The sequence below is a fragment of the Centroberyx gerrardi genome, chromosome 5, assembly GCF_048128805.1.
Source record: "Centroberyx gerrardi isolate f3 chromosome 5, fCenGer3.hap1.cur.20231027, whole genome shotgun sequence".
Lineage (NCBI taxonomy): Eukaryota > Metazoa > Chordata > Actinopteri > Beryciformes > Berycidae > Centroberyx > Centroberyx gerrardi.
The window spans coordinates 25,824,859-25,852,696 of record NC_136001.1 but is presented as its reverse complement, the minus strand read 5'-3'; the positions used below and the strand labels follow the sequence as shown (position 1 = coordinate 25,852,696).

The following is a 27,838-nucleotide window of genomic DNA, read 5'->3' as shown; positions in this document are numbered from 1 at the left end:
ATTTGGACACACTGGTGGCCAGCTAATATGCATGTATTTAGCCTGTGTTACTGTGTTCCTTAACAACCCCCCCCCCCCCCCCCCCCCCAATTCACACACACACAAACACACACACACTCACGCGCACGCATACACACGCACACCGCAGGGCTCCCCTTTATCAGTGCTGTTCACATTGGCACCGACACAGGCACTGCCAAGACTGCCAGGCTACGGCCATGCTAATGCAACCCGTTAGTCTAACAAAGGCTCAGGTCAATGGAGCCTCCAGTGGCTAATTGCTTCAGAGAGATAAGTGAGTTTGACGACGCAGCAAAGAGCGGCTCAGCGAGAGGAAGCGGCGAGGGAGAAGACGTTAATGAATCCCCGTTCACTCCACCGTCAATATCGGCCCGTCGCAGGCGCGCCGCAAAATGAATATTAAAGACACTTTTGATTGTTTGCCGTTTTTTTGCTTGGTTTCATTGAATTCTAATTGCCTGTGTTGTGGTGTTTTTGTCACATATTCTATGCTGGGTAAGAGAGTGTGGCTAATGCAATTAATCCCCGCACCATCACCTGAAGGCTAACCAGCTGTGGTAGCCAATAAAATCACGTGACCATGTTGCACAATTCTAGTGTGCTGCACTAGAATACAGAATGAAGAAGGCTGAATCAATTGTGTTCTTGAAAAGGGATTAATGACAGGAAATGCAGAGGTGAGCACAAAGTGGACAGATTTTCTCATTATGCTGATGATATGACTCCCAGTGAGTTTGAGTGTTGATAATAGGCCTGAATATAATTAGATGAGGTTTGAATCAAGTGTTTTGAGAGCTTTTGAGCACACGTCTGCACACATTTGAGTAATTATATATCATGGTTTCCGCAAAAAGGAAATATTTGATCTCATGAAGGAAGCATTTTCGCTGAAGTCGATTTATTCCCTCTGAAGTGACAGTGACATGACCGGCGACTGCCTCCTGACAGAGATAATGCCGATCCTATCAGATCTTCATCATCGGCTAATCTCCGTCTGACATCTATTAAATCAGCGTCAGTTTCAGACAGCACAAGTTCGAGACAGTTTTCTCCGCGATGGCAAAGCTCTCTTTTCCTAGAGCTGACTCAAGTTGTCACACATCCCTCTGCCTCTGACAGACTCACTTGTTCATCTGAAGATTACCATTCTCACTGAACATGAATACTGAACCCATATTTCCTGGATATGGCTGGAGGCTAATACAAATTGGACTTGACAAAAGATGACGAAGAAGCCAAGGCAACGGTGTTTCATCCCTTTATTTCTCCCCCTCCAGGTAGTGATTGTGTGAATTGCTGAAGAGTGTGATGATGGACTATTGGAGGTGTTTGGTTTGACGATGCAAGTGGCCTCTCGGGAGCCACCCAGACTTAGTGCATAAACAAAGGCGTACTTAAAATACTCTTCACACACTATAGCTATACCTCTTTATCTCTGTTTTTTTCTTTTAGGAAGCACATCGTTCTTATGCTCTCAACTCTCTCTCTCTCTCTCTCTCTCTCTTACTCCCCCTCCTCTCTCATTAGCATGTTATTCTGCAGTCATTTCCTCCATGCTGTTTGTTTGCTCCTGTGAGTCCTGCCCTCTGGGTCCCTCCCGCTGCTTGCCCATGGAGATGAAAGCAACCAATCACCACGGGACGCTTATCCTCCAATCAGACACGGAGGTCAGACCCCTGCTGACACCGAGACACACCCCCTACCAGCTAAAGACTGAAGATTTTTTACATTAAAAAATGATGCCTATAAGCATAATTCATATACAATGAATATATTTCTTTTAATTATTATTTTTGAAGCTAACTGGTTACAAGGATGTTTGAAATGGTTCCAACATAAGGGGTTTATACCATGAAAGGACAATGTATGGACCTGCAGATATGCACTGATTCCTGCTAAATTGGCACACCATGTAACATCTCATTAAAGGTGGATATGGCGATACAAAATCCCCTCAAGATAGCTTGAGGCCTCTGAATGTGCTCAATCCCCTTCCTTCTCAGGAACTGGCAAAGGAGGAGGAGGGCACCTCTGTCTTGCTGCAGGGGCGGCCGGCCTGCACAGCAGCTGTAATTGTATACATGGTGCTCTTTGCAGCTTCCCTGGTTAAATAGTGGTGACCCGAGACGAGCTGTGAATCTGTCTCTGCTCTAGCAGGTCTTTGTCTCTCCTTCGAGCGTGGTCGGAACTGGAGCTGGAGCTGCAGCGTCAGACCCCAGCCACCAGGGAGCAGCGCAGCGCAAATTGTCCTCAAATATTGATTCTGCTGCAGAGAGCCATGTAGGACGGAGAGAGCAAGGCGCCAGGCTCATCTACTGAACACCAAACCTCTGGGGGAGAGAGAGATAGAGAGAGAGGGATGGAGGGAGGGGAAGAGCGGAGGGGGAGGAAAGGAAACAGAGCCCTCATCTGGCTCGATGCTGCACAGCCGCACTGTGCGCTGAGACGCTTCGACTTATGTCGGCTGTAATTAAGGCCTGTCACTTTCTCCCAAATCGGTGTGTGTGAGTGTGTGTGGGTGTGAGTGTGGGTGGGTAGGTGGGTGAAAGTGTATAAATGTGTGGCTGCATGACTTCATATGACTGTGCGTGTATTTGCTTGTGTGTGTTTAAGTGCCTGAATGCAGCCATGTCACCATATCCCCGCTCTAAGTGGACCATTGTTGCTGTAGACACAGCTCAAGGAAAGAGGGCATTGTGGTGTGACTGGCCTAACTGCAGTGCTGCACCGTAGGCCTAAAAATATTCCATGTCAGCGGTCCCGGGAGGAGCCCAGTGCTATCCAGGCCTCTCAGTAATGAGAGAATGGAGCTGCCTGCCACTGGTAGCCCTGCTGTCCCCCAGCTCCCTATGGCTCAGAGCGCAGCACTGGAGCTGGAGAGGCAGCAGCTCCGCTCCCATAGATTTATCATTGCTCACAAAGCAGCATGTCTGAAGGGGGGGCTCTCACCCGCAGAAGAGAAGCCCCCCTTGGCCTGGCCCCTGGGCACACTGACCCAACACATTCACATATCAGAGAGGCAGACAGAGACAGTTTGAGAAAGACTTGCAGTGGGATGATGTGTGTGTGTGTGTGTGTGTGAGAGAGAGAGAGAGAGAGAGAGAGAGAGAGAGAGAGAGAGAGAGAGAGAGAGAGGAGAAAGAAACAAATTGGGAAAGCATAAGAGCAATGAGCATCTCAGCAGTACAAACAGCTGAGGAATAGAGATATAGTGTGTAGGACAGAGCGTGTGAAAAGTATTTTAACTGTGCCATCATTTATGTGATAAGCTATGTGGGGAAATGAAAGAGAGAGAAGAGAGAGGGAGAGAGATACACAATGAGAGAGAGTGAGTGAGAGAGAGAGAGAGAGTGAGGGGGAGAGGGAGAAACGGACAGAGATAATTGAGAGATGTGAGATGGTTGTTTGGGGCACTATGCTATTGTACTCACTATCATTCGCACAGTAATGATCGAGCCCTGTAGGGAAAAACATGTTTGCAAAAGGTTGAACTGCCATTATCTGTGGCAATTATTTCTGTATATCTCAGTGAAGCATTGATGTGGTAGGGGTTTCTGGAGGCAATCAATAGGCAATGTGAGTACAAAAGCACATCTCCTAATTAAGGTAGTTAGAGAGACCTCTATGTATACAATTGTTTTGTATTTACAGTGTTTTTAAAGATTAAGAACCTGGAGGAAAGAACATGATAGCTTGGAGAGAAAGAAGAAAATACCAGAGAATAAAAAAAACACACATCTCCAATAAAGTGGAATCACAACATAAAGACAACTCTATATCCTTGTTTGAACATTTTATGGGCCTTCTTTTAACAGTTAACATAAGAGATGTCACAGACAGAATATAATAGATCAAAGATATATAACTTCGGAGGTTGAGCTTGGAAATGTTTCTGGGCAAAAATGAGACAGAAGAATCACACTTTGCTAGCTCCATGGTCACATACTGTACCAAGCTGTATGGAGGCAAGGCTCAATAATCTGAGCCAGTTTTTAACCAATGACTACTAAGGAATAATGGGGCATGATATCTACTTCAAGAGGCAGACATCTTACAAAACATCCTGCTCGCCCTCAATTTCATGTGACATCCACGGCAAAAGATGGGAGATATCTAGAAAAACAAAACATTCCCAAAACGGTTTCAACTAGTGCAAATATCTTACATGAATTTTTAATACGTTGTTATGATCCTACGCTGCAATCCTAATTAGAACTGCAAAATGACTCTCGGAAAACAGTCTTCATGATAGTGACTTGACCCACAAGAGCAATTTGACGCTAATTTGCTATTCGCTAGTTATGAGCTGCTATCTCTTGCTTTCATTTTTCCCAGATCATAAATAGAAAGTCATCTCCAGTATAGCAACAAGCTCTACATATTGATAACAGGTCTGGATTGTGTCCAGTAGCAATCTAAACACAGCTTTTAGTTTGCATCTCACACTCATCCACAAATGCTTTGTTGAAATGCTCAGTCAGCGTTTGAAATTGACCCTTTTTGATCAATCCACACTTTGTCCATTATCGGGCCTTTAGGGAGTCCATGACTGTAGGCTTTTTTTTTGTCCAGATGTACCCTGGGTATCCGCAATTGTAGTCCATTGGTCTCAACAAGCAGCAGTGTGCCATATGTTCGGCTCCATCCACCCCAATATACGTAGTTTGTAATGAATACATTTTATCCCATTGTTGTGTGATGGATAGCCTGACAGCTTTCCTTTCATTGATATTTTCCTCATCGTATGGTAAATATAAGTGAGTCATCCATCCTTTGCACGTGGAGTTCCAGTATCTCTTCAGAGTTTCAGGTTTCATCTTGGCTCAGTGACTCTCTCGCTATCGTGTGACCTAGAAAAGAAACAGTACCACAGATGAGAGAAGTGAACCAGTGACACCGAGACATGTAATTACCTGGAGTGACTCTGTGCTCTACTTCACACTTGATATGAATGTTTCACTTTTTAAAGGCCCAGTCCAGAGTCAGAGTATAGAATTCCCCGTCCAGCCACTTTCACTCCACTCCTGGCTTTATGTTTCTTTCATTAGATTTAAAATGTTTCTTTGCACCCTTATTGATTGGTTGACTGACTGCAAGGACCAACAGTGTGTCAACCGCTAAAAGTGAATTTCACATGTCTTGAAGCTGTAATGATTCAGTTATACATTGCTTTTACACACAGGAGCAGAAAAGTCTGTATTTGGAGTTGTCAAGAGTTTGTTTTCCATCAGCAAATCCTACTCTATCCCATATGCATATACAGATAGTTCATATACTCAAAAAACCTTTATTAGTGTTTTCTAAAATGTTTGACCACATACAGTAGGCAATTTTATGAAATGAGTGATGTGAAATGATGTATCCTATAGCACTGTATCTTCGCTATTCCTTGTTCAACAGTGTTCCAGCGCCTCAGTCAGACAACCCATGCATCTTTCTACAGCACACCTACACTGTGTGGGAGTGAAAGAGAGGTGGACAAAGAGAGATACAGACCATTATCTTGAATGGGGGACTGAGGTATTGAAAGGAGGTCATGGATAGAAAGATAGAAGAAGGATAAAGGAGAGAAGCAGAGAGAGAGAGAGAGAGAGAGGGAGAGAGAGGGAGAGAGAGCAGGGAGCAGTTGCCAGGGAGTTGATGTCTCATTGCAGCTATCTTCAGTGACATCTGCCACCAAGTCTCCTAGTAACTGCTTCCCAGTCCCACGGCACCTAGCAAATGCACAATTAATGTCCACTGATGCAGTCAGCCATTGGCTCCTCATTCCCCTCACAGCTGATCGGCTAGTCAGTCAGGGTGGAAGAGACAAAGAGAGAGACAGAGAGGGAGGAAGAGAGAGAGGCGACGTGCAACAGGATCAGGACGACTCCACCTCTCAGTCCCTGAGTTGTTGTTTGGCCCGGGGTCATTAATACCGATGCCAGCGACTGAGCCCAGCAGTCCCCCTGTTCCTCAGTCTATCCCACTCACCAATTTAATTACGACTCTTAATTGTAAAGCCTCTGTGGAAGGCCAGAGCCATAATGCATTCTAATGAATGCGACAGATGTTGTGCTGTTATGCCATCTCTCGGAGCAATTACTCTTATGGCGCCTGCGCCGCTCCCCCTGCAACTGCTTCTCTTTTTATATTTCACCTGTAAGTAAACTGCACCTGCTCCATCCCACAGCACGCACTCTTGCACACGCATACACACACGCCCCGGTCGTCAGTCCCGCAAATTAACTTTCACACTTCGACAGCTTACAAAGGGCCATGAAGGACCCTCATTTAAATCAATTTATCTCATCTGAATAGCATCAATTTACATGGCATCAGATAGTGGTTGTATGGTGCACAACGTATAGAGTTCTTGTTTTCTCCATCAAGTGTTTTCCTCCTCGCCTCAGCAGATACAGTTACAGCGGATTAACAAATAAGGCTCACTAGGGGGCTTGCTTGTTGATTAGCTCTTTCTTTTCTCTGTTATTTTTATTGATGTTTTGAATTAGCGCTTAAATTACACTACACTCACTTTTGTGTGCATCTTAAAGATCCAAACAACCTTTGTTTACAAGACTATCCTTAATTTGCTCAGTAAACACACTTCTGTTCCTTCTTTTCAAATATGAAAAACAGGAATAAGATTCATCTTGTTGAAAGTTTGTTTACCAAACACTAATTGAGACAAGATGTTTTACTAAAAAAAAAACCCAGATCAATTCAATTGAAGATCAAGGTCAATTCTAGCTACATCAAATGTTACTCAAGCTGGAACATGCTCAGTAATGCATTTATTTATTCTTTCTGGACATCATGTGTTTCTCAGGGGACTCTTTGATGTGAACGCTGATAGGGTCATGTGCTTTGTTGTTACATTCAAATTAGGAGTCAGTCTTTATCAAAGACTCTGCGCTAATTGGAGTTGGCTAGATATAGATGACACTGTGGCGGCACAGAAAACACTACAGGAAGCACATGCAAGGAAAGGATAAAAGTGTATGTGAGGTGACATTCGCATAAAACGTACAAACATCTAGTCAATGTCACACAAAAATTACAGACATACAGATAGAAAGAGAGAGAGGCATGCAAGCAGGAAAGCAGTTAGCAAGTACATACACACACACACACACACACACACACACACACAGAGGCATCCCTCTCACCTTGGTGGTTTTGACTTTGTTGCCGGTGCTGCAGGACCAGCCAGTGAGGTCAGGCAGGACCTTACACTCCTCTCCATCCATACATGGCTGCATCTGGCACCACCACTTCTGGGCTACGATAGAGGCTGGAGGAGAGGAGGGGACATTTGGAAGAAAAGAAAGACAGCAGGTTACTGAATGGATGATACGATAAGGAGCACTGTGAATTAGCGCCAAAATGCTAAACTAGGTTTGAATTTACAATTTGCCCCCATTGAGTGTGACAGCTAGAATTGGAGGCTGGGAAGCTGATCCCTTGCTCACGTTCAAGGGTAACTTTGGAGTGCTGCATTGACCCGTATGCGGTTGGGAAGGTTCCTATTTAAAAAAGAATCTCTTAGTGATTATCTGCTCAGTAAAATGAATCACTGGAATATTTGAAGTCAGTAACATAACCTGATTATTTATTATTATTATCACCCACCGCTATTATAACCTCTTATTTGAAGATATGCAAAATTATGGTAGTGTCTCTATTCTCACAATGTAAATGCCGTTGCTCTGAGCAATCTCGTTTTTTCATCTGTAATAAGATTACCGTGATTTTCAAGGAAGCTAAAATGTATTGCAGTTACCTTTTTTATTGTAATCAGATTAATATAATCCCTCAACATGGGATCTGTTCCTCCCCAGCCCTGTATGGAATGCGTAAGGCTGGCATCAGCAAGAGAAACATAGATGGCATTGGACAGAATAGGAGATGCCACTGAGAAATATGACGCAAGACTACACTGTCACACCTAGGCAGCAAGGACAACAGATTTCCTTGAACTATCCTTGATAGGACCAATCAGATGCAGTCATGCTGTGCTGCTGACAGTGCTCTGCATCAGAAGACAGCCCATTTATCTATTTGTTCCTGGTTTTTATGGTTATTTTTATGTCATTCTACATCATTGGATACTATACAATGGAGAGTGACAGGAAATATAGTGACAGAAAGGGAGAGACATACAACTTGAGCCCACCGAGCCACCAGAATGTACCAGACATTACCACCTATCAATTAAACATTCATACAGTACTGTTCACCTATTAATGTCCAAAGCAATGCCTCAGAGAGACCTTACTTACCTTTCACATTCACACTTTAAAAGGCTATCGTGCTGGCACTGTGAAAATGAAGACGTTTCAATGTCAAGTGTTGGGCCCTCGGCCCGGATCCAGTGGTAAAAGCTGGTCATTTAGATATCTGAGGAAAGTGTTCCCAGAGGTGTGTGTGTGTGTGTGCGTGTGTGTGTGTGTGTGTGTGTGTGTGCGTGCGTGCATGTGCATGTGCGTGTCTGTTACTGGAAGTCATCCTGTAATTTAAATCAGAATGATTGCTATTCATCTAACACTCCTGTTGTCTCTGGTATAATCACGGAAACACCAGGCACAGTTAGACATGAGCCAGTGTCACTCTATTGCATAATACAGAGAGAAACAGTTGAGAGAATGATGAGGTGTTGCTACCAATTAAAACATCAAACTTCCCTCAGGTATTTTAGACAAGAGACACTGTGCTTAAGGCCTATGATTATCGCAGGTGTGAAAGCCCTTCATGAAACACCTTAATGAAATTATATGAAAAAAATAAATAAATCTGAAAAAAGGCTTTTTATATTTGTTTTTTTTAACTGAACCTGAAATTTACTATATTAAAAATTGGTCTAAATCAAGTGAAATTTTTATATCTAGTACAATGGATAAAATCCAGATCCAGAACTTTACTAGATCTAAAGATAAACTACAATAAGAAAGCCCAAACTTTGTTTCTCATGTCTCAGCAGATCATCACAATTTACAGATCATCTGCCTCACTGTCTAGACAGCAGACAGCCAGACAAGTGAAAATAAATTAATACCTCTTCTCCTAACTCACCCACCCATCCTCCCTTCTCAAGTGTGGATAGAAGGATGGATAAAAATAGTTAACTCCAACAACATTTCTCTAACTTCAATAAGCTGGGGGAATGATGCCGTTTTAGACAGAATCCTAGAGAGCTTCATTCTGTGGACTATTGTTTCCAACAAAGGGAGAGGATGAGGAGGTATCAGCAGCAAAATGGGCTTTCAACAGAATTATGCAAAAGAACATGGACAAATCCTCTCAAGCGCCGTGTAAGAATAAGAGCCGCGACTGAGAGAAAGAGAGGGGGGGGGGGTAGATAGGGAGGAAGAGAAGGAGAGATGTTCACCAAGAAAACATCTTTGAAGTGTGGAAATGAGTAACGAAGGGACCTGAGAGAGGGAGAGAGAGAGGAGGGCAGGAAGGAAAGAGACCGTTTGAGGGTGACTATCAGAGAAAGCAAGAGAGGAAGAGGGAAGGAAGAGGATTAAACAAAGAGAACAGAGAGAACGAGAGTAACGAATTGAGGCAAAGAGTGGAAAATAGGCGGCACAAATGCAGAGAGAGAGACAGTGATAGAGGCAGGAAGACATGGGGAGAGAAGAAGGAAGCGAGCGCTGAGGAAGTTGCCAAGTCACCACAATAAATTTCTCACAGCCATCAGGGAGCGCGGTGCTGAACATGCTGTTATGATGCACGAGCTCAGTGGCAGTAAGTGGTTCTAAAAACCAATGGCTGTGTAATGCTCGTTAATGTGGCCATTATGGTGTCGGCGATGGTGCTTTGCACTGCGAGGGTGTTATTTAGAGCTAATGAGCATGGCCTGTGAGTGCTATTATGGAGTTAGAGCTCCCCACAGCTTATCTCACGCTATACTGGGAGGGCGGGGCGGCCATGACACCTAAGCACCTGTCTGTCAAGCCAGAAAATGAACGCGAGTGGGTGAATGGCCTGTGATGTCATGCATAGGTCAAAGGCAATTGGATGGATAGCACTCAAGAGAGTCTCAACAGGTCAATGATAAAAAGATTACAGAGGTGCTCAATGAGTGTGCAGTACTTAATTGTGAGACCCTCACCTTTGGGACAATATTTTCCGCTGCTGCACTAATAGTGGGTGTGTGTTTTAATCCTTACAGAGAGAGCTGGGTGATGGGCGCTAATTGCATGCACTATAAACCTGAGGCCTTCCAGATCAGATATAGATGACCTGCGATGGAGACTCTTTTTGCACAGTTCCAAAACTGCAAAGGTGAATATGTGCAGTGTCAATTACAGCGTTTGATTTCCACTCTGAGTATGTCTGCCGTCTTGAGGCTGCAGGACAAGAGCAGGACTTCTCCAATTCTTTGCTTTTATCATTTACTGTACCATGTCGTCAACACTTGGTCATGGATCATTATTTCTGCTTCTGCGTGAGTAGCCCACGGCTAGCTTTTCATTTAGTCTTTTCACTTCACTCTGCTCTTGCCGGTGCTGTTCAGTCACATGACTGGGCTGCCATTGGCTGGGCTGCATTAAAGAAGACAACCACTGATTCCTGTCATTCTCTTGTGTTACTCCAACACTGTTCCACCTCTTTAACCTCAGTCTCAATAAGCAGAGAATACGTGAAGAGAGTGGATGGCACAATTTTAAACGAACTAATCTGCATTTTTCTGCGTTTAAACATTTTTTTACAATTTTTTTCCAACAAGTATATGTAAAAATCGTCGATATAAAAAATATATAAATATAAATATAAAGAGGGCAACCGTATATGGATAGCACATACCTCTCAGCCTACCTACTTTATTTTCGTCAGTCTCATTAAGGCTCTACATTTATATTCACAAAAGGTGTGTATGTTAATTGCAAAACTTATACAGCTCATGCATACACTTCATTACGGCTATTATCATCTCATTAGAAAAGGAATATGCACTCAAAATGGCTACTCCCTTTTGAGTTCTCACTCAAACTTCCAATTTGGGCTCAGTCGAGGGCAAATGTCTAGACAGTGCGCCTGCTTTGCTTTAGGTGCAGGTGATTAAGCAACACAAGGGACTGAGGCTATGTTAGTCCCGGGGTTTTTGTCTCGTCTCTGGGGCTCTCTAAATAAGGTCTGTGGAGGTATGGCGCTGTGAGGCTGCCTACAGCTCTGTCTCTCCTCCCACTGATCACGACATGTCAATCTAACACACACCTGACGAATGGAGCTCATTGTAATGCCTACTGTGGTTACAGACGCAAGACTTCTTATTTTGTTTGTGGGAACAAGTATGTCAGCAATATGGGTGTTCATCCCAAAACAGCCACTGTTTATATTTCTTCCTACACCGCCGGCAGCATTGTCATTGTAATGTTTGTGACATCAAGTGGTCAAAGTCGAAACTGCAGCTTCCCTCCGTTCCCAACGTCGCCTGTTTACTCTGTGGCTTCACATGCATAAACAATTGCTGCGTTAGTCAGAATCCTGCAAGCAATTATAAGTTCATATGTTCAATAATTCAGTTGTTCAGCATCTGTGTTTCCCCATTGCATTGTTATTGGCTAATCAACAGCTGGAAAAAGGAAGCCATGCTCCCACCTCATTTCAGGTGTTAACCAGGCAACACCAGGTGTTAAACAAACAGCCTCGCAAACACTGCAAACAGAAACTTTATGCATACACTTGTTTTGGCTGGAAAGACTTTCTGATCAGAACAAAACAAGCTCACACACAAACACACAGTTAACAACCTGCTCCTTTGGGAAGACAAGGCAAATGAGAAAGATGAAATTCAGGCTTCAGTCATTCTGGTGATGCATACAAGTGGTTTATTGTATCACACACTACATTAATAATAATCATTCCACTGAGAGTATATATAATATTCCCTTTTAGACCACACTAAGGCAGGAGATGTGAGATCAGATCAGTCACTTTGCTCTACTATTTAACAGCTGACCTGGGAAATGTATTTCATGTGATATAATTGGATATACATTGCCGACAATGCAAGTTCAAAGGGTTTCCTTCGCCCTATAACCCTTTCATCTGTGTGCATTCAAGTCACATGATAAAAAATAATAGATTAGCCTTTGATATACTGTAGAAGGCAGAACTCAATGAATACATATTCCATTGTATCATCCCAATGGATGCTGTTTGATATAAGGCAGGGCGTACTAATACAATATGTGCACTCAGGCATGTGTCTTTTAGAGTGTTTGCCCATTAATACTTTACAGGCACTGGCTGAACTCACTCAGAGCAGAACAACGCAAACTGCGGGAAGTTTACTTTTAAAATGCATCTGTTTGTGTGTATGTGTGTGTGTGGGTTGTGTGACAACCCACACACACACATGTGCATGCATGCATACATGCCTTTGTGTGTTTGTGTGTGTACATGGATGCGGTCCCCACTGGGCAGTGAGTGTTAGGTGTAAAAAAGCATCACAAGCATTCCAATGCCCTTGCTCCCAGGTCATTACTATTTAAAGGGAATATAATGTACCTTCATACACACACACACACACACACACGTGGAAAGAGAGTGGGGGTGGACCCAGAGGTATAGATACCCTCAGGCATTGTAACTGTTCCACTCAGTGATCCCAGTGTACAGAAGCAGCAGGAGAGAAGCATCCATCTCTTTCTAGAATGATTTACTAACACACTGTATCTCTGTTGCTCTGGCTCACACAGCCATGCCAGCACACCCAGGCATGCATGACGAGAAAACGCAAGTGAAAACTGCAATTGAAAAAATGTCAGAAATTGATTATACATGGTGAACAATTGCACACACACAACACACACACACACAGACAGGGATGGACACTATGGCAAAATGACAAAGGCATGACATTAAAGAGCACACATTATATAAACAACAGCAGGATGATGTGTGATGAAAATCTAAACTAGATTCCCTTGCTCAATAACGGAACACACAGTGTGTGTGTGTGTGTGTGTGTGTCCCGGGAGTCCACCGTATCACACCAAAATAAATCCACTCATCTACCTTTTATTAGCTTACTTTGGCCTCTCTCTCTTCCTGCATCACTAAACACACTTCAGTGGCAGTGTCTTTGACAAGGCTTAATGTCCATTTTTACTGGGATCCAGTGTAGCCATCAAACACACTTTCTCTCTCTCTCACACACACACACACACACACACACACACACACCCAAGCGGACACACCACACTTCCCCTGTGGAGCATTCTAATAAATAGAGCTGATCCTCTTGACCTCTGCTTATTGGCTATTATCAATTCCGCCCCGACAACTCAATCTTGTAAGCCTCCAGCACTGATGAAGTCTTCAAGGGACTTTCCCAAAGCGCCCTGCTACTTAAAGCACACGCCTTTTATTCACACACAGCATCACCATGCATTCTCATAGCAAACATTTTAAAAAATAAAAACAAAAAACCAAAGAAGTGGACTTTGTAATTAAGTGTAGGGGTGGTAAAAAATCTGAAAAGTATCATGTTGAATAGAGTTCTCTTTAACAAGTTAAGCTGACACTAACGGGCCCGACCATGCAGCAGCCAGCAATGGGATCTGCTGCCATTTACTCCTCTTTCACCCAGCATCAATAATGTAGCTCCATTTACACTACAGCTTCTCTACAAAGGCTAGCTACTGAGGGGGTTTTGTCTCTTTGCATCAGCACTAAACCTTAAAAGGTGAGAGAAGTGTGTGCAAGCGTGTGCGTGTGTGTGTGTGTGTTTCGGTGTATAACACAGTGTTGTATAAAGCGGGATCCTCTGTAACTGTGAGCTCAGAGGTCAGGCGTGACTCATGACTTAAGTGGATTTGGAGGTGATGAGAGGTGGTGAGCCTCAGAGGTGAGGTCTGAATAAGAAATTAGAAAGCCTCATGACGAGTGGGCGGGGGAGCTGCGGTGTGTGTGTGTGTGTGTGTGTGTGTGTGTGTGTGTGTGTGTGTGTGTGTGTGTGTGTGTGTGTGTGAGAGAGAGAGAGAGAGAGTCAAAAAGAAAGAATGCCATTCAGTCCGGCAGTAATGCTGTCTGTCTGTTTGTCTCTCATCCGCAATTTTCTTCCTCTCAGCAGACTATACCGAGTATTTCAAGAGAAGTGAACAAACAAAAACTAGGCAGGAGTGCAATGTCTATTCTCAGAAGTTGGGAAAGTTTCCCAGAATCCTTATTTATCTCAGCCTTCATTACAAAACCAATCATCTTTGTTATGGTTGCCTGATTTTTATCATTATCAAGCTATTGTTCCCATCTAGGAACTCATCAAAGAGGTTAAATAACAAATCTACCTTTTTATTGAGTGAAAATAGTGCTGAAATGAACTAGCAGGTATGTTTTGTAACTCGGTCATTTGAATGGGAAAAGCACCCTCTACTGGCCAGACGCAAGAACAGCACCGCACTAGATGGAGGTAGTGATGAGATGTGGTGCCATATGGATATTTATGACTGCATGTGGGAGGTGGTTGGGAAATTGAGTGCATGGCAAAATTGAGCCAGAATTAAGGAAGAATTAAAGCTATTGCACATAAACACATAATCTATATTTTTTGGGTTTATTTCTGTTTTATTTCTGTATGTCTGTATTCTGTATAAATACAGAAAGTGGAAAGAAAGTGAAGAAACTGGGAAAAAATCAAAAGCGTATTGTTTAATCTGCATTAAATAAATAAATAAATAAAAACGAAATAAGCACAAGTATTTTTGCTTTTTCACAGTCTCTTGAGTGCAAGCCACTTTTGGTTTTACCCACCAAGCTAAAGTTTGTCAATAAGAACTGTAGTTTAATTCCATTCAAATAATCACAAGTACGCCTATTTTTCATCCTGTAATGTAAAATGCTAAACCGTGTCCCAAGCCATCAAAAAATGGGTTATACAGCATTACTGAACACCCACTCCATACTGTGCATCTGCACTGCAGAACGAAGCTAGTTAGATAGCTCTCCAGTGAAAAATCTATTCATACGTAACTCAAAAGGATGATAGGAAATGATTGTTTGATATTTTCATGGGAAATGAACAAACAGGAAAGGAGGCATGAGGGCGACTATGTCTGAGTTCTATGTCTATGAAAATTTATCTCCACAGCTTTGTCAACAGATCTCATCAAAGTCTATATATTTGTGTGGATTCAGTTTTCACACCCCAGCTGACCTTAGCAGTTTGTATAGCCTGTGTGCCTCGGTGATTCACTGGCTCCACTCACACATCAGACAACTATCTATTTCCCAGTGGTAGGGGGCTAATACAGCTCGATTGGATTGGATTGGCTGATGGTGTGTGTGTGTGTGTGTGTGTGTGTGTGATCCCAGTAGAGTAGGAGTGTCTATGGATGGTGGGGGTCAGTGACATTGTATGTTTCTTGCTGAGCTGAAGCTCTCAGAGGGGACAAACTGGTGGAACCAAGGTCCATGAAAATGACCCCCATCACTATAGTCACAAATGCTTTACACACACACACACACACACACACACACACACACATGTAAACACAGACAAAGACATACTGTACATTCACATATTCACATATGCGAATTCACACACACATACACACACATACACACACATAAACAAATACATGCACACATGGACCTGCACACACACAAGCAAACGTATACACACATACCCATGCCAATATACACACACAGTGTATGGAGATATATAGTTTGTTTAAAAAAATGAAATATCCCCCAACTAAAAATGTGAAACCTGTTCTGACAAAGCAAATGCTGGTAGGAAAGCAAAACTCCCTCTGGATAATTAATAACGTTTTTTTTTTTAAATCTTTTTTTAGATTTGGGATTTTTTTTTTGAACATGACAGAATAATTCTTTCCTTATTGTATTTTTAGCGCTTTTGAATAAAACCCTTATTTGATTTCACACATCCTTAATTTCCCATACACCCCATATATTAAAACCTTACCCATTTCCCATGCCTGGGTCTTATTTGTGTTCACATGATCCGACCACATTTTGAGTCGGATGGGTGCAAGAGACTAGAAAATACTTTATCTGTTACCATCTGACATGCGCTCAAGTGCTCCTGACTAGATGTGAAATGGAACGCTGTCCCAAATAAAATCCGGCCTTTTAAACTGCGGTTTGAATTTCCAGTCTTGGGGCTGAGGCAGCCTTGGCCGACAGCTGTCGTATATTTGCTTCTCCTTTCATATGACACAGGGGAATAAGGAGAGCAAGGAGACACTGGTGACTGGTCTTCCATTACCTGCATTAGTGGCTTTAACTTTTAATGTTACATGATCTCCTTAGGGACAGGATGAACCGCAAACTGTTGGCCTAGCAAGATATACAACCTGACTTTATCACAAGACTACACAATAAAAAATGTATTATTTAACCCTTTTTTGAAGATGCTGCAAGTACCATTTTATAGTACAATTGTCTAATTAATTGTGATACCTTGGTAAAGTTACAAATGAGAAACAACAAATGAGACCAAGATAATTCGTAGTATCTATCTCACACCATTGGTATTTTTATTGCTTGTGTTTCTCAAAATTAAGACCACATTTCCCATAAACCCTGCTGCTTCCTGTGGCAAAGAGGATGCTACTAGTCCTCCCTCCCCCTCCCTGGTGTCACTCCACATGTGTTTGTTTTCTCTTTGGCTTTACTGAGGAAGATGGAAGGAAGTTGGAAGTGATTTTTCCATCGGCCTTTCACTCCTTCCACCATGTGCCATATGCCAGAAACTCTGAAAGCTTTAGCTCTATCTGCACTGGAAGAAGAGTATCCTCTACCTGATTTGTGCCATAAAGCAATCCCCTTTGTGCTGTAAAGCAATCCAGCAGATTTCCTGTGAAATTCAACCTGGTACCACACAAACTACACTGCTAAACTTAATTGTAATTGTACTAATTTCTCAAGATGAATGTGGTAATGATTTATTGATGTTACATGTAGCATCTTTAACCACCAGGCAAGCTGATTAAGAGCAAAAATTCTTTCCTTTTTTACAGCAAGTGCCCTTGGGAGTAGTTGCAGAGGGAGGGACTGCTACACACACTCACACTTTGCAGCTGACCTGGATAAACACGTCATGTTGTCAGTTAAGTGCTTTGCTCAAGGGCAGCTGTCAACCAGTGAAGAGTTCTTCTCATTCAAAACTGCTATGTAGTGCTAGCTTTCACTAAAAATATGGTGACAATTTACATCAGCTTTTAAATAAATCTCACAAATTGAACATGGCACATTGGGTTTTGTGCGGCCTTTGCACAAATGTCTGATTGTGTGGATAAATTCACAACTCTGGTGAATGATGCTTTGAGCCAGGGATGAAAATATAAAGGGAGGCTTTGGATAGCAGGGCTTTAAATACCACACCTTAAGATATATCCATATTCCTGAATACACACACACTTATTCACACAGTGGCCATTTTCAATTTCAGCCCAGCTTTGTCTTACTGTTGTGTACCAAGATGCACAACATACAAATACTTATCATTTCACAGCTTCTCCACTGAAAAACTAGGAACAAATGGGATCTAAAGAAACCGGAGGGATATAGATTCACAATTTAATATATTTGGCCCATTATCGCTAGCTACCAGAGGTAGCTAGTAGCATAGCTTAGGCCTACTAACTAGTAAGCTAGCTTATTAACTAGTAGCCTAAGCTAGCTAACTTTCCTGCTAAATACAAACAGTCGTTGTGGTTGTTGTTCCCAAGATTGCAAGCTAACTTGGTCTGTCTGCTACTTTTATATCTTCCGTATAGGCTACAGTTTCCCACACGGCGTGCTCAAAATGGCCGCCATGTGAATGAGGTCAGTTGGGATTTTTACCTTCCACACAAGAGGGTCTGGCTCTGGTGGTGCCAGCGACCTGGCCGGGGAAACAGGAACACTTGACGGTTTGAGAGCGCTCCTCAATCTTGTTCTTATTACAGCAGCGGTGGATGGCCACAACCTCACATGTCCCCTGCTTCACCTGGTAGGGGACTGAGAGAGAGAGATACAGAGGGTATAAGAAAGAGAGAGAGAGAGAGAGAGAGAGATACAGAGGGTATAAGAAAGAGAGAGAGAGAGAGAGAGAGAGAGAGAGAGAGAGATACAGAGGGTATAAGAAAGAGAGAGAGAGATACAGAGGGTATAAGAAAGAGAGAGAGAGAGAGAGATTATTGAAATTCATTCCTTTTGGTGTGGTTTGTGGTGGTGTTTTGAAGGTTTTTTGGTGCAAAAGCATCCAATTTAATTTCAATTAAATTTGAGTTGCAAATAATAAAATATACACCACACCAGCTACTCCAAGGATTAGGCCTAAACCCTAATAAAAACTGCTGAATTATTTACTGTTGTATAAACTCCACAACTTATTCCAGTCGCATACACTTTGATTCATAAGTAAAAGCTGTTTAGCGATACTTTGGTTCCTTTCGCAGCCCAGTGCCTTCATTAAGAGGCGGCTCTGTTGTTGCTATTATGTACAGGGAAAAACAACACCAAGAGTATGAAGTGTAAAAAAAAAAAAAAACAATAAGCTGGTTTGATTTCTATTCTCTTGCTCATAATAAACCACTTGATGTAAGCAAAAGATGTGAATATTTTGTGCGAGGTCATGTGGAAGAGTTTTAACAACCCACTGCTCTGTAAGTAGGAGACACTTCATTGTGGGTTGTAGCCAGCAGCAAAACCATTAGAACAGTTTGAATGTGTGTGTGTGTGTGTGTGTGTGTGTGTGTGTGTGTGTGTGTGTGTGTGTGTGTGCGTGTGTGTGGTGATACTGAAAGTCAGAATTTAGATCAGAATAATTGCTTTTCACCTGACACCTCAAACACACATACAGCTTCTAATCTCCCTTGATTATCTTCACACTTCCCAGGAGACTTGGGTCTTGTTAATTATAACATTCTCCTGACAGTAATGAGATAGAAGGCCACGCTTAGCTTAACATGGGTTTAACCTACAGGTATATACAGTATATATTCCAGCCAGTGGCAAAATGTGTGTCTACGTGTGTGTGATGCTACTAAAAGTCATATGCTTTTAATCAGAACAATTTCTGTTGGAACAAACAGTTTATCATTTCTCCCTTGATTATCTTCACCCTTCCCAAAGGACTTGTGTCTTGTTAATTAAAATTCTCCAGATGCTAAATAATGAGAGTTCAACCACAATCTCTGTGGCTTCTTCTTACTGAAAAAAAAAAAAAAACTTATAGGGACAGTTACTATAGCTACAGTATATGTTAACATCTTTGTATTTGTCACAAATCTGTTGATATATACTCTGTACACTGGTTTTATACAGTATGAGAGAGCGAGGATGCGTGCGAGGATAATGTGTGAATGTGGGCGTATGCTGTATGTTAATGCTAAGTAGCGTGTATTGCATAGTGCCTAGTGTATACATCAATGCTAATCTTATATTTTACGCAGCACGCTAAGCCGATGAAACTCTTAGAAGGAGGGTTTATTTATGAGCACCTAAAGGAAAATGCGAACACCAAATGTTGGGTAAAATGTTTAGTAAATCTAATCTTAGCGTATGGCTTCTGAGCAGATTCCAGCAGCCTTGTATTTGCTCTCAAAGCTTGTTGTGCGCTCCTGAGAGTCTCCGACAACCTTTCCCAGGCAAAGCAAACCCTGCTGGCGACATTACTGCCTAAGCCTCTTTACAGCCCTGGAAAAACCTTGGTTATACTGTACCATAAGCCCAGCTTTCATTTATGTACGTGACTTTATCGAGACTCCAAAACTTTTCATGCTCAGCTGAATGAGCTTTTGCAGACAGACACAAATGTGTGTAAGCGTGCGTGCACACACCCAGGCGCACGCAGTCGCACACACACGCGCAAACACTCACATATACGCACACACACACACACTCTGCAGAGGGTTCCATTTCTGCAGGCCGTGGCCCCTCTCATCCTTTCTGATTTAAAGTTTGTTTGTTCTCTCCTCCAGAGAGCCCCATCAATGATCCCTGGCTCTCGGAGGGCGCCCCTCCGCTATCATCCCTCCACTTTCATTTCCCTCACTCCTCTGTCTCAGGCTCTCCTGGGGCTGGAGCAGCTGCCGGATTACCCCACAAACACACACACACGCACGCACACACACACACACAAACTGATAAAATCTAGAATACAATAGAACAGAATAGAACTTTATTGTTCAAACAATACCGATCTTTTTTTTCTCCTTTGGACTCAATGAGACAAAGGCCGGTCCGCATAGCCTTAAATAGCCTCAATAGTAATTCTAATAATTTAAGCACTGAGTAACACTGGAATAAATTGAAAGTACAATTAAAAAAACAAATTGCTTTTGTTTCAATCAGACTTGTACCATCATTATCATTCCACTGGATTGAAAATTATTTCCATTGTTCGTGCAGCGGTGAAATTGTGTCCAACAAATAACTGGGTGAGGATGGTCACTCAGCTGCCCCCATCTCAGAAACAGGAAGCTTGTTAGTGAGAGAGAGAGCGAGAGAGAGAGAGAGAGAGAGAGAGAGAGAGAGAGAGAGAGAGGAGGAGGAGGAGAGGCTGTGTCAGGCAGCAGGGAGAACAAAGAGCAGCCTGCCTCCTGCTGGCATAATGAGGTCAGAGGGTTCACAGGTCTCCTCTCTTCCTATCGCATACATCAGACCTGGGCCAAAGCTGTTTGTATTTTAAAACTGTAAGGCTATGAGTGCGTGTGTTAGCAGGCACGCAGTGGAGGGTAAACCCACCTGAACTCTTTTATTACCCATCTTTTTTTATTTGCAGAATACAGTTTACCCAACCTTTTTTATTTAGGCTGACTTGAATCTTAATGAAGTAAATGCATAGTATACATGAGGTAAATTCATGGTATGCATCATAGTAGTAAATAGTGTCGGACTGATGTTAGTTATATGAGGATATACTGTAGTCTTTAAGGGAAAAAAAACATACATTACTGTTTTTCCTGAAACTAAAGGTGATTTTTGTTGTTCAAAGAAAAGAGGATAGAGAGAGCTTTTGGGGTTTTGGTGTGTGAAGGTATTTGTTGAACTTTGGTTTAAGGTTGGTGCTTAATGAGAAAAGGAGTCCCAAGGCTCTTCAAGTGAAAATTTGAAAAAGCTTTGTTTCATGGTTAGTTCAAAAGGACATTACAAAACAACTCCAGTGTGTTTCAAGCATGCTGTGGCCTTCATCAGGGGAGTAGCACACCAAAATGCAAGTAGAACCAGATTTTTGTTATAGATTTTTGTAATATTGCTGGTTGTTTGCCTTGTAACGATCACCGACTAGAGGTGATAGATTACCCACCTTTTTATGTACTACTAAGATGCGTCATTTGTTAAAAACATGTTACCACCCCAGCGTGCACATGCTCACAAACACTCCACCCCGTTCCAACCAGGACCCCCAGACCCTCCTCCTCTCCCCCGCTCTTCACGCCCAGTGTCTTGCATTTTTTTTAAATCGCGCAGTAGGTGGAGAGAAGCTCAAACTGGGTGCAGAATTACTCTTTAAATTTCCTGATATAAACTTGAGGTATTTTCACTTTTAGATTCTTAGAGATTTAGACCTGAACAAATGCGCTATTTTCAACTTTTATAACACACTATAATTCAAAATATTGATTTCTTTTACCTCACTGTTTTCAACAAATCAAATCTTGTACAGCCTCAAAATACACAAAAGACTGATTTATTTCTTGTTTTGACTCTATCAGTCCTTGAATGCAGAGCGCAGTCAATCAATTTGAGAGTGAAAAACTGTCTTAAATCCACTGGTGACAATGTTTCTACGTGTGGTGTCAGACTGAAATTATGGATTGGGACTGATGAGAATTTTCATGTGTCCAAGAGCCACAGTGTAAGCAGTAAATAGTAATAATTTATTACTGCTCCATATTGATGGCGTCCTGACGTTTTTTGTATGTCCATTTTTGCTATTTTTAACTGTAATGGACAGCTGACATTCTCTCCCATGTAGAGAAAATGTTCCATCATGCCACACCATTGATAATGTAGGCTATTTCGAAAGGTCAAAACACTTGGGTGTTAGATATACAGGTTTCTATGGCTAAAATCTATTAAATTGTAAATTTAAAAAGAAAGAAAGAAAATAAGCTCAATAAAATTACACACTTTTATTGACCAGAAATAAGAGGTGTAATGCAATTTTATTTTTGTTATTTCTTTTAGTGCATAATACACACATTTACATGTAGCCTACTATATTTAGTGCATCATGGTATCATACAAATGTGGTTGGAGGTGCTGACATTCTATTAAAAATGGAGGTTGTCACAACTTTCAACTTTCTGCAAAATTTAGATGCCTTTGTGTTTCTATTACAACAAACTTTTCATAAATTCTTCATGGTTGGTGCAACCAATTGAAGTAGAATTTGCCAACATCTTGCCTATCTAAAGGAGGTTAAGGTGGTTGGCCAGCTAGCTCAGAAGAAAGTTACTGCCCCCTGCCTATGAAGAATTTTCAAAAGATGCTCAGCACTCCATTAGCAGGTCTGATCTAAGATGGGCTGCATGCAGCCAGTAATTTTTTCTTAGATCAGCTGGAGACAACTTTGAACATTTTTAGATAGGAAGGAAAAAGTCAAGTCAACATCCAATAGTGGCAGAGACCAAAATAGTGTCATAATAGGTACGACAAGTCCAACTCGTAGTAAAGTGGCTTTGAGACTCGAGTGCTACAGTTCTGATTGTAAGCCTTTTCATATCTCTAGTTAGTCTTTCCTCCACCAGCCTCTGTGCAGACTACAGAGCGTGCCTCTCACTCTAGGTGGCCCTTGATCTGTTTAAGATTCATGTGTTGAGCAGTCAGCCTCCAGCTGTATATATATAATAACAGTGTATAATGTCTCAATGTAGCTTTTAAACCATCCTGTTATGGCCGTCTCAGTGTAATACTGCCGAACACAAGCTGAGATGAAAAGACTTCTCAAGCATGGCTAAATGCTTCTATTCCTACGGCAGGCAAAAAGACAGGGGGGGGGGGGGGGGGGGGGGGGGGGGGTGACACCAGCTGGGCGGCCAACAAACTGAGCTACCTTGAACTGATGGGTTAGCCAGGCGATTGATGTATTCTGACAGACACAGGCGAGCAGGAGCATTGTGCAATTTATCAAAAAGCCGTGTCTTTCCCCTGTCAATAACTGACGAGCATGTCCGCTGCCGTGAAAGGCCAGACATTTAGCATCTCTGTCGGCGGCAGCAAAGTCAATGCAGAGAGGGGACATCCCGGGCTAGGTTCCTGTCACAGTGCAGCAAGGTCTCTGTGGGAACACGCAGGCCACTTTCAGGAGCACTGAAGATTTCAATGGGATGTAATTTAAGATAATATGATAAGTACCAGCCAAAGGGAAAGATGAGACGTTATGATGATCAGGTGTGTGACACAAAAATGGAAACAGTCTCATATGTCTTCCCATATCCTCTCCTGGACTGTTCTACAAACCCAACATGCCTGTCTCCACTCATTCCCCCTATTCGCTGAATCTCATGATATTGTTTCACTTTTCATTTCCAACCCTTCCTCCCCTCCTTCTTTCGTTTGCCCTCCTTAAGCCCTCGGCTCGCTCGTTGCCCTTCTCCCCCCTCGTCTCCGCTCCTCACCTGCTCCATCTCCCCCTCTCCCTGATCCTGCACAGCCCATCAATCCTCCTGACATTATCTGTGTTTAACAGGCCTCACATCAGGCCCCACCCCCGGCTTTATGCTAATTATTATAACAGGTTGTTGGTACGGCTGACTACTCCTGCGCAACGTACCTCATTTATACGCAAATCTATCCCCAATAAAACCTACTCACTGAGACCCTGCCAGCGCTGTTTTTCAAGGAGACAACTCACACGCAGCTGCAGACGCACACACACACACACAGCTAGAAACGCATGCATGTTCACATATACATGCAAACACATATGTATGATGTGTTTATAACAAAATGCCTCACATTTAAAGCAGGCTAGAATGCTCTAAATCCCCGATTTTACAGCTTTCTTTCACTTTGTAAATACAATAATCGTGGAGTAGTAAATGTTTTCCAGGACTATGCCTCCATATGTGTAAAATATAACTGAATGCAATTATGTATGCGTTTCAGACATTGTCAGCTCAGCTATGGCAGATTGTATCCAAGAAATTATCAAGTGCCTCTCAAACTTACAGCACTTCACATGTGTGATATGCCAATGTGATATGTCACCAGAACTTTTGCAATAATCCCTGAGATGATGTGTGAATATTAATTTTGTATTTAACTGTTTTTTTCTAAAGTCTAAACACTGTGACTGAAGCATACCTTTCCTTAGAGGACTAGTGTATTTGGTTAAAGGTCTCCTGCAGAGGTGAGCTTGCAGTAATTTGTAGACTTAATATCTTGATGTTCAGGGCTCATTCACTTTGATAAGCCTTAGAGTCAGGAGAAACCTTCCAGCTATGAAATCGCTAGTCAGATATAGGGCCTCTGTAATGGAAGGCAATATGGGTCCCAAAATGTAAAAATACTCTTCTGACTGTGGTTGTTAGATCTCTTCTTTTTCCATGCTTTTGTTTTTCTTTTGTTTTTTTAACAAGGTGTACCCGGGACATGCAGGTCAGATGGCTGGATTTGTTGGTGAAACTCACTTCAGGTCTTCAGGTCAGTTCAAAAACAGCACCAACACAACATAAATTGGCTTTCAGACTCACAGGCCTGCCCCTGTAGCACCTAACGGTCATCTGACTGCCTCTATAGGTACGAGATTTTATCCACACAAACATGTGAGTCTGTCCCAAGTGGGGAAGTTACTAAGAGCTACACCATTACTGTAAGGGAGAGCAAATAGGGTGAGTCAATGTATATCTTGTAAACCCATGAGAGCATTGGCAGGAAACAAGAAAAAGGCACATTATTTAAACTGACAATCTAACCATGCAGAAATGATTTGACTGACACTTGTCATTCAGTCCATCCATTCCCATTATAGAGTTTCGTGAGTTTCTGTAAAACGACAGATTGCTTCTGAGAATGACATTGAGTAAATGAGCCTGAGATATAAAAAAAATAAATAAAAAAAAACAAAGCTCTAGTGGAGCATTTTTTGACCTCCAGAGCCACCATGTGGCAGCAAATGGTACAACACCTGCCAACACGGATCAAAACAAATGCCTCATTGACCTGCCAAGAAAGTAACAGGGAACACTTAAGTAGAAAACAGAGAAAATCTTATCTAGCAATCATAATGCACAGCCAATTATTTTTCAGCCTCAAACCGCTGTGTGTGTGTGTGTGTGTCATGTGTCTTTTCATTGCCAACAAGTCCTAAACTTCCACCAATTAGAGGAATTCCTCTAACGAAATGCACCAGTTGGTTTGGGAGCAAGTCATCTGGCGTTTTTCACAGCGAGAGTGAATGGAGGGGGGAGATGCAGGGGGAGGGGGACCCAGGCTGACCTTCACAACACACCGGGCCTGCAATTAGCAGCGTCCCTGCCGTAAGCAGGCTGCCTCCTCTCCGTCAAAAGGAAACTAATACCATCACTCACTGCGGAGACTGGATGCTGGTGGCATTTCTGTGGCACATAAAGGTCACCTTGCATCGGGAGGAAAAACACGAGCACTGAGAGCTAAGAAACCAAGAGATAATTAAGGAAATTGTCATAATTAAGTGCCAGAAAGAAGTGACTTGGGAAGGTGTCGGCGACCAGTCACGGCGCAATACCCAAGGCTGTGACTCAGCACAACTGTCCCTGTAGCCAGCCCCAATGCAATATTAATAAGATTGTGTTGGTCACTTTTTGGCTGGGGGGAAAGCCTGTCATAATGACTTATGGAAATTAAAGATAGAGAATAGATTTAGCTTGTGGGTCTCAATTAAGCCGGCGGTGGATATGGTTTTCTTATTTATTTATTTTTGTCATGGATTTCTTAGGAATATCTGAGGCGGTGCTTTGGTGGAAAGGGAGGAACTGCAGAGCTGTGCATATTAATGTAGGCATGGGCAATTATGAGCTTTGGGATTAGAAGTTACCAGCCTAGCCTGGTATACACGGCCTCTCACGCACGAGACCTATGCCCTATTTTACAGTAACCCTAAACCACTATGAATCAGGCCCCTCGAGAACAATGCTATCGGCTCCATCCTACTGGATGTCTGCAACCACTCTGAATAGATCAGATCACACCCGCACTGATCTATTTGTGTTGACAGCTTGTGACAGCTTAAGTGCCATTTGCTGCATGGGCTCTATCATTCAACGGGGGTGTGTTTGCATCCAAGCCCAAAACGAGGTCTCGTCTAGATTACAGTCTGTCATATTGAGGGACAGAGCAAATTGTCCCCGCAGAGCCCCCCTCCCCTGCGATCGGGGAAGCTCAGTTAATGACAGGCTCGGGGAACATGTGTTGTTCCTGCACACTGACAGTGTAATTAACCTCTTGCAGCGTTGGGGAGGGGAGGGGTGGAGCAAGACCTTGTGTACCTGTCGGTCCCCGATGGTTACGGTTGCCGGCGGACAAGGGGTCAACGCAGAGCATCACCACGGCGACGAGGAAGGCCACCTGCAAGGGCCAAGCTGACCTCGCCCACAGCTTCATCCTGAGAGAGGGAAACAGAGGAGAGAGAGAGAGAGGGGAGCGAGGGAGAAGAGGGGGAAGGAGAGAGCATCACAAGAGGTTAGAAAAATGGTGCTCTTCCAACGAGCAGAAACAATGTGAGAGGTGAGCCAGCAAAGGTCAGTAGAAAAACACAGACGAGCTCCAGAACAGAAGGGACCTGAGGAAAATGGTCTTCCACCGATACACAGATACACACAAGACCGTCTGGGTTCAGCCGACTCACCAGCAATGCTACTAACTTCTCTTTATGCCTATTAACATTACATCGGGATTAATTCTCCCTGTTAACAAATATGAAAAAGTTGACACAACAGCTAACAGTATGAATCATGGCAAGTTAACAGAAAAAGAAAACAGAAACGAAGATGCGGTTCATCACTGAATTAAAAATATGTGGGTTGGATGAGACTCTATGTGTTTTTTCCCCATCTTGTGTATCTATACTGGATGTCGTCTCACCTGTCGGTCGTCTCTGTCTTCTCTGATCTCTCTTCCCGTGAGCAGCTCCTCTATGGACAGGGGGTACAGGCCATAGCTGCATTCACTCACACCTCTGCTCTCCTCCTCCTCCTCCCCCTCTTCCTCCCACTCCTCCTCTTCCTCGCCTCAAACAGAAGAAGCCCCTAGGGAAGCAGGTACAAAGACACTCGGTCAGAGAGGGCGGCCTGCCCTGGGGGTCCTCAGTGGCCACCACAGGCCTTGTACGAAGGTCCACACACACACACACACGTGCACACACACACACACACACACATGGGGGTAGAGATGTGAAGACCTAGATTCTGTCAGATCCATTGTTTACAATGGGTTCACCTACCCGCAGGCTGAATGTGATCCCCACACTAGACATCACACACAGCTCTCTCTCTCTCTCTCACACACACTCTTTTTCTCTCACACACATGCACACAACACACACACACACACTCCTTCATACTCTCTCTCCCATACAGACATGGATGGACACAGACAGTACACGGTAAAACAGTATACATAACACAGTAAAACATAAACTGACTCTAAAATGGATGCACATAAGAAAAACAGGCAGAAGGGAGTCATAGCTAAAACATTCACCAGTAGCAAGCCCAATGATCAAACAATCCATATACACAAGCTGACGCTCACACACACACACACACACACACACACACACACACACACACACACAGACATGCATATATACACACACACATGGTGTTTGCTAGGTAAATTCAAACAGTGTCAGAGGACAGCAGGAGACTCTCTAATTACAGCTGAGTGA

At 42.9% G+C, this 27,838-nt stretch overlaps 1 protein-coding gene across 1 annotated transcript in view; it reads right to left on the bottom strand.

The window, feature by feature from the left end:
• The window catches only part of tafa4b (TAFA chemokine like family member 4b), a 27,807-nt gene extending 1,254 nt beyond the window's left edge, over positions 1-26,553 (bottom strand). Inside the window, exons 1-4 of the mRNA XM_071898449.2 lie at positions 26,439-26,553; positions 17,824-17,979; positions 7,173-7,297; positions 4,935-4,943 (exon numbers count right to left, since the gene is read on the bottom strand). Of these exons, the coding sequence (XP_071754550.1) occupies positions 4,935-4,943; positions 7,173-7,297; positions 17,824-17,979; positions 26,439-26,553 (405 nt within the window). The remainder of the gene's footprint in view (positions 1-4,934; positions 4,944-7,172; positions 7,298-17,823; positions 17,980-26,438) is intronic.
• Between the last annotated feature and the right edge of the window lie 1,285 nt (positions 26,554-27,838).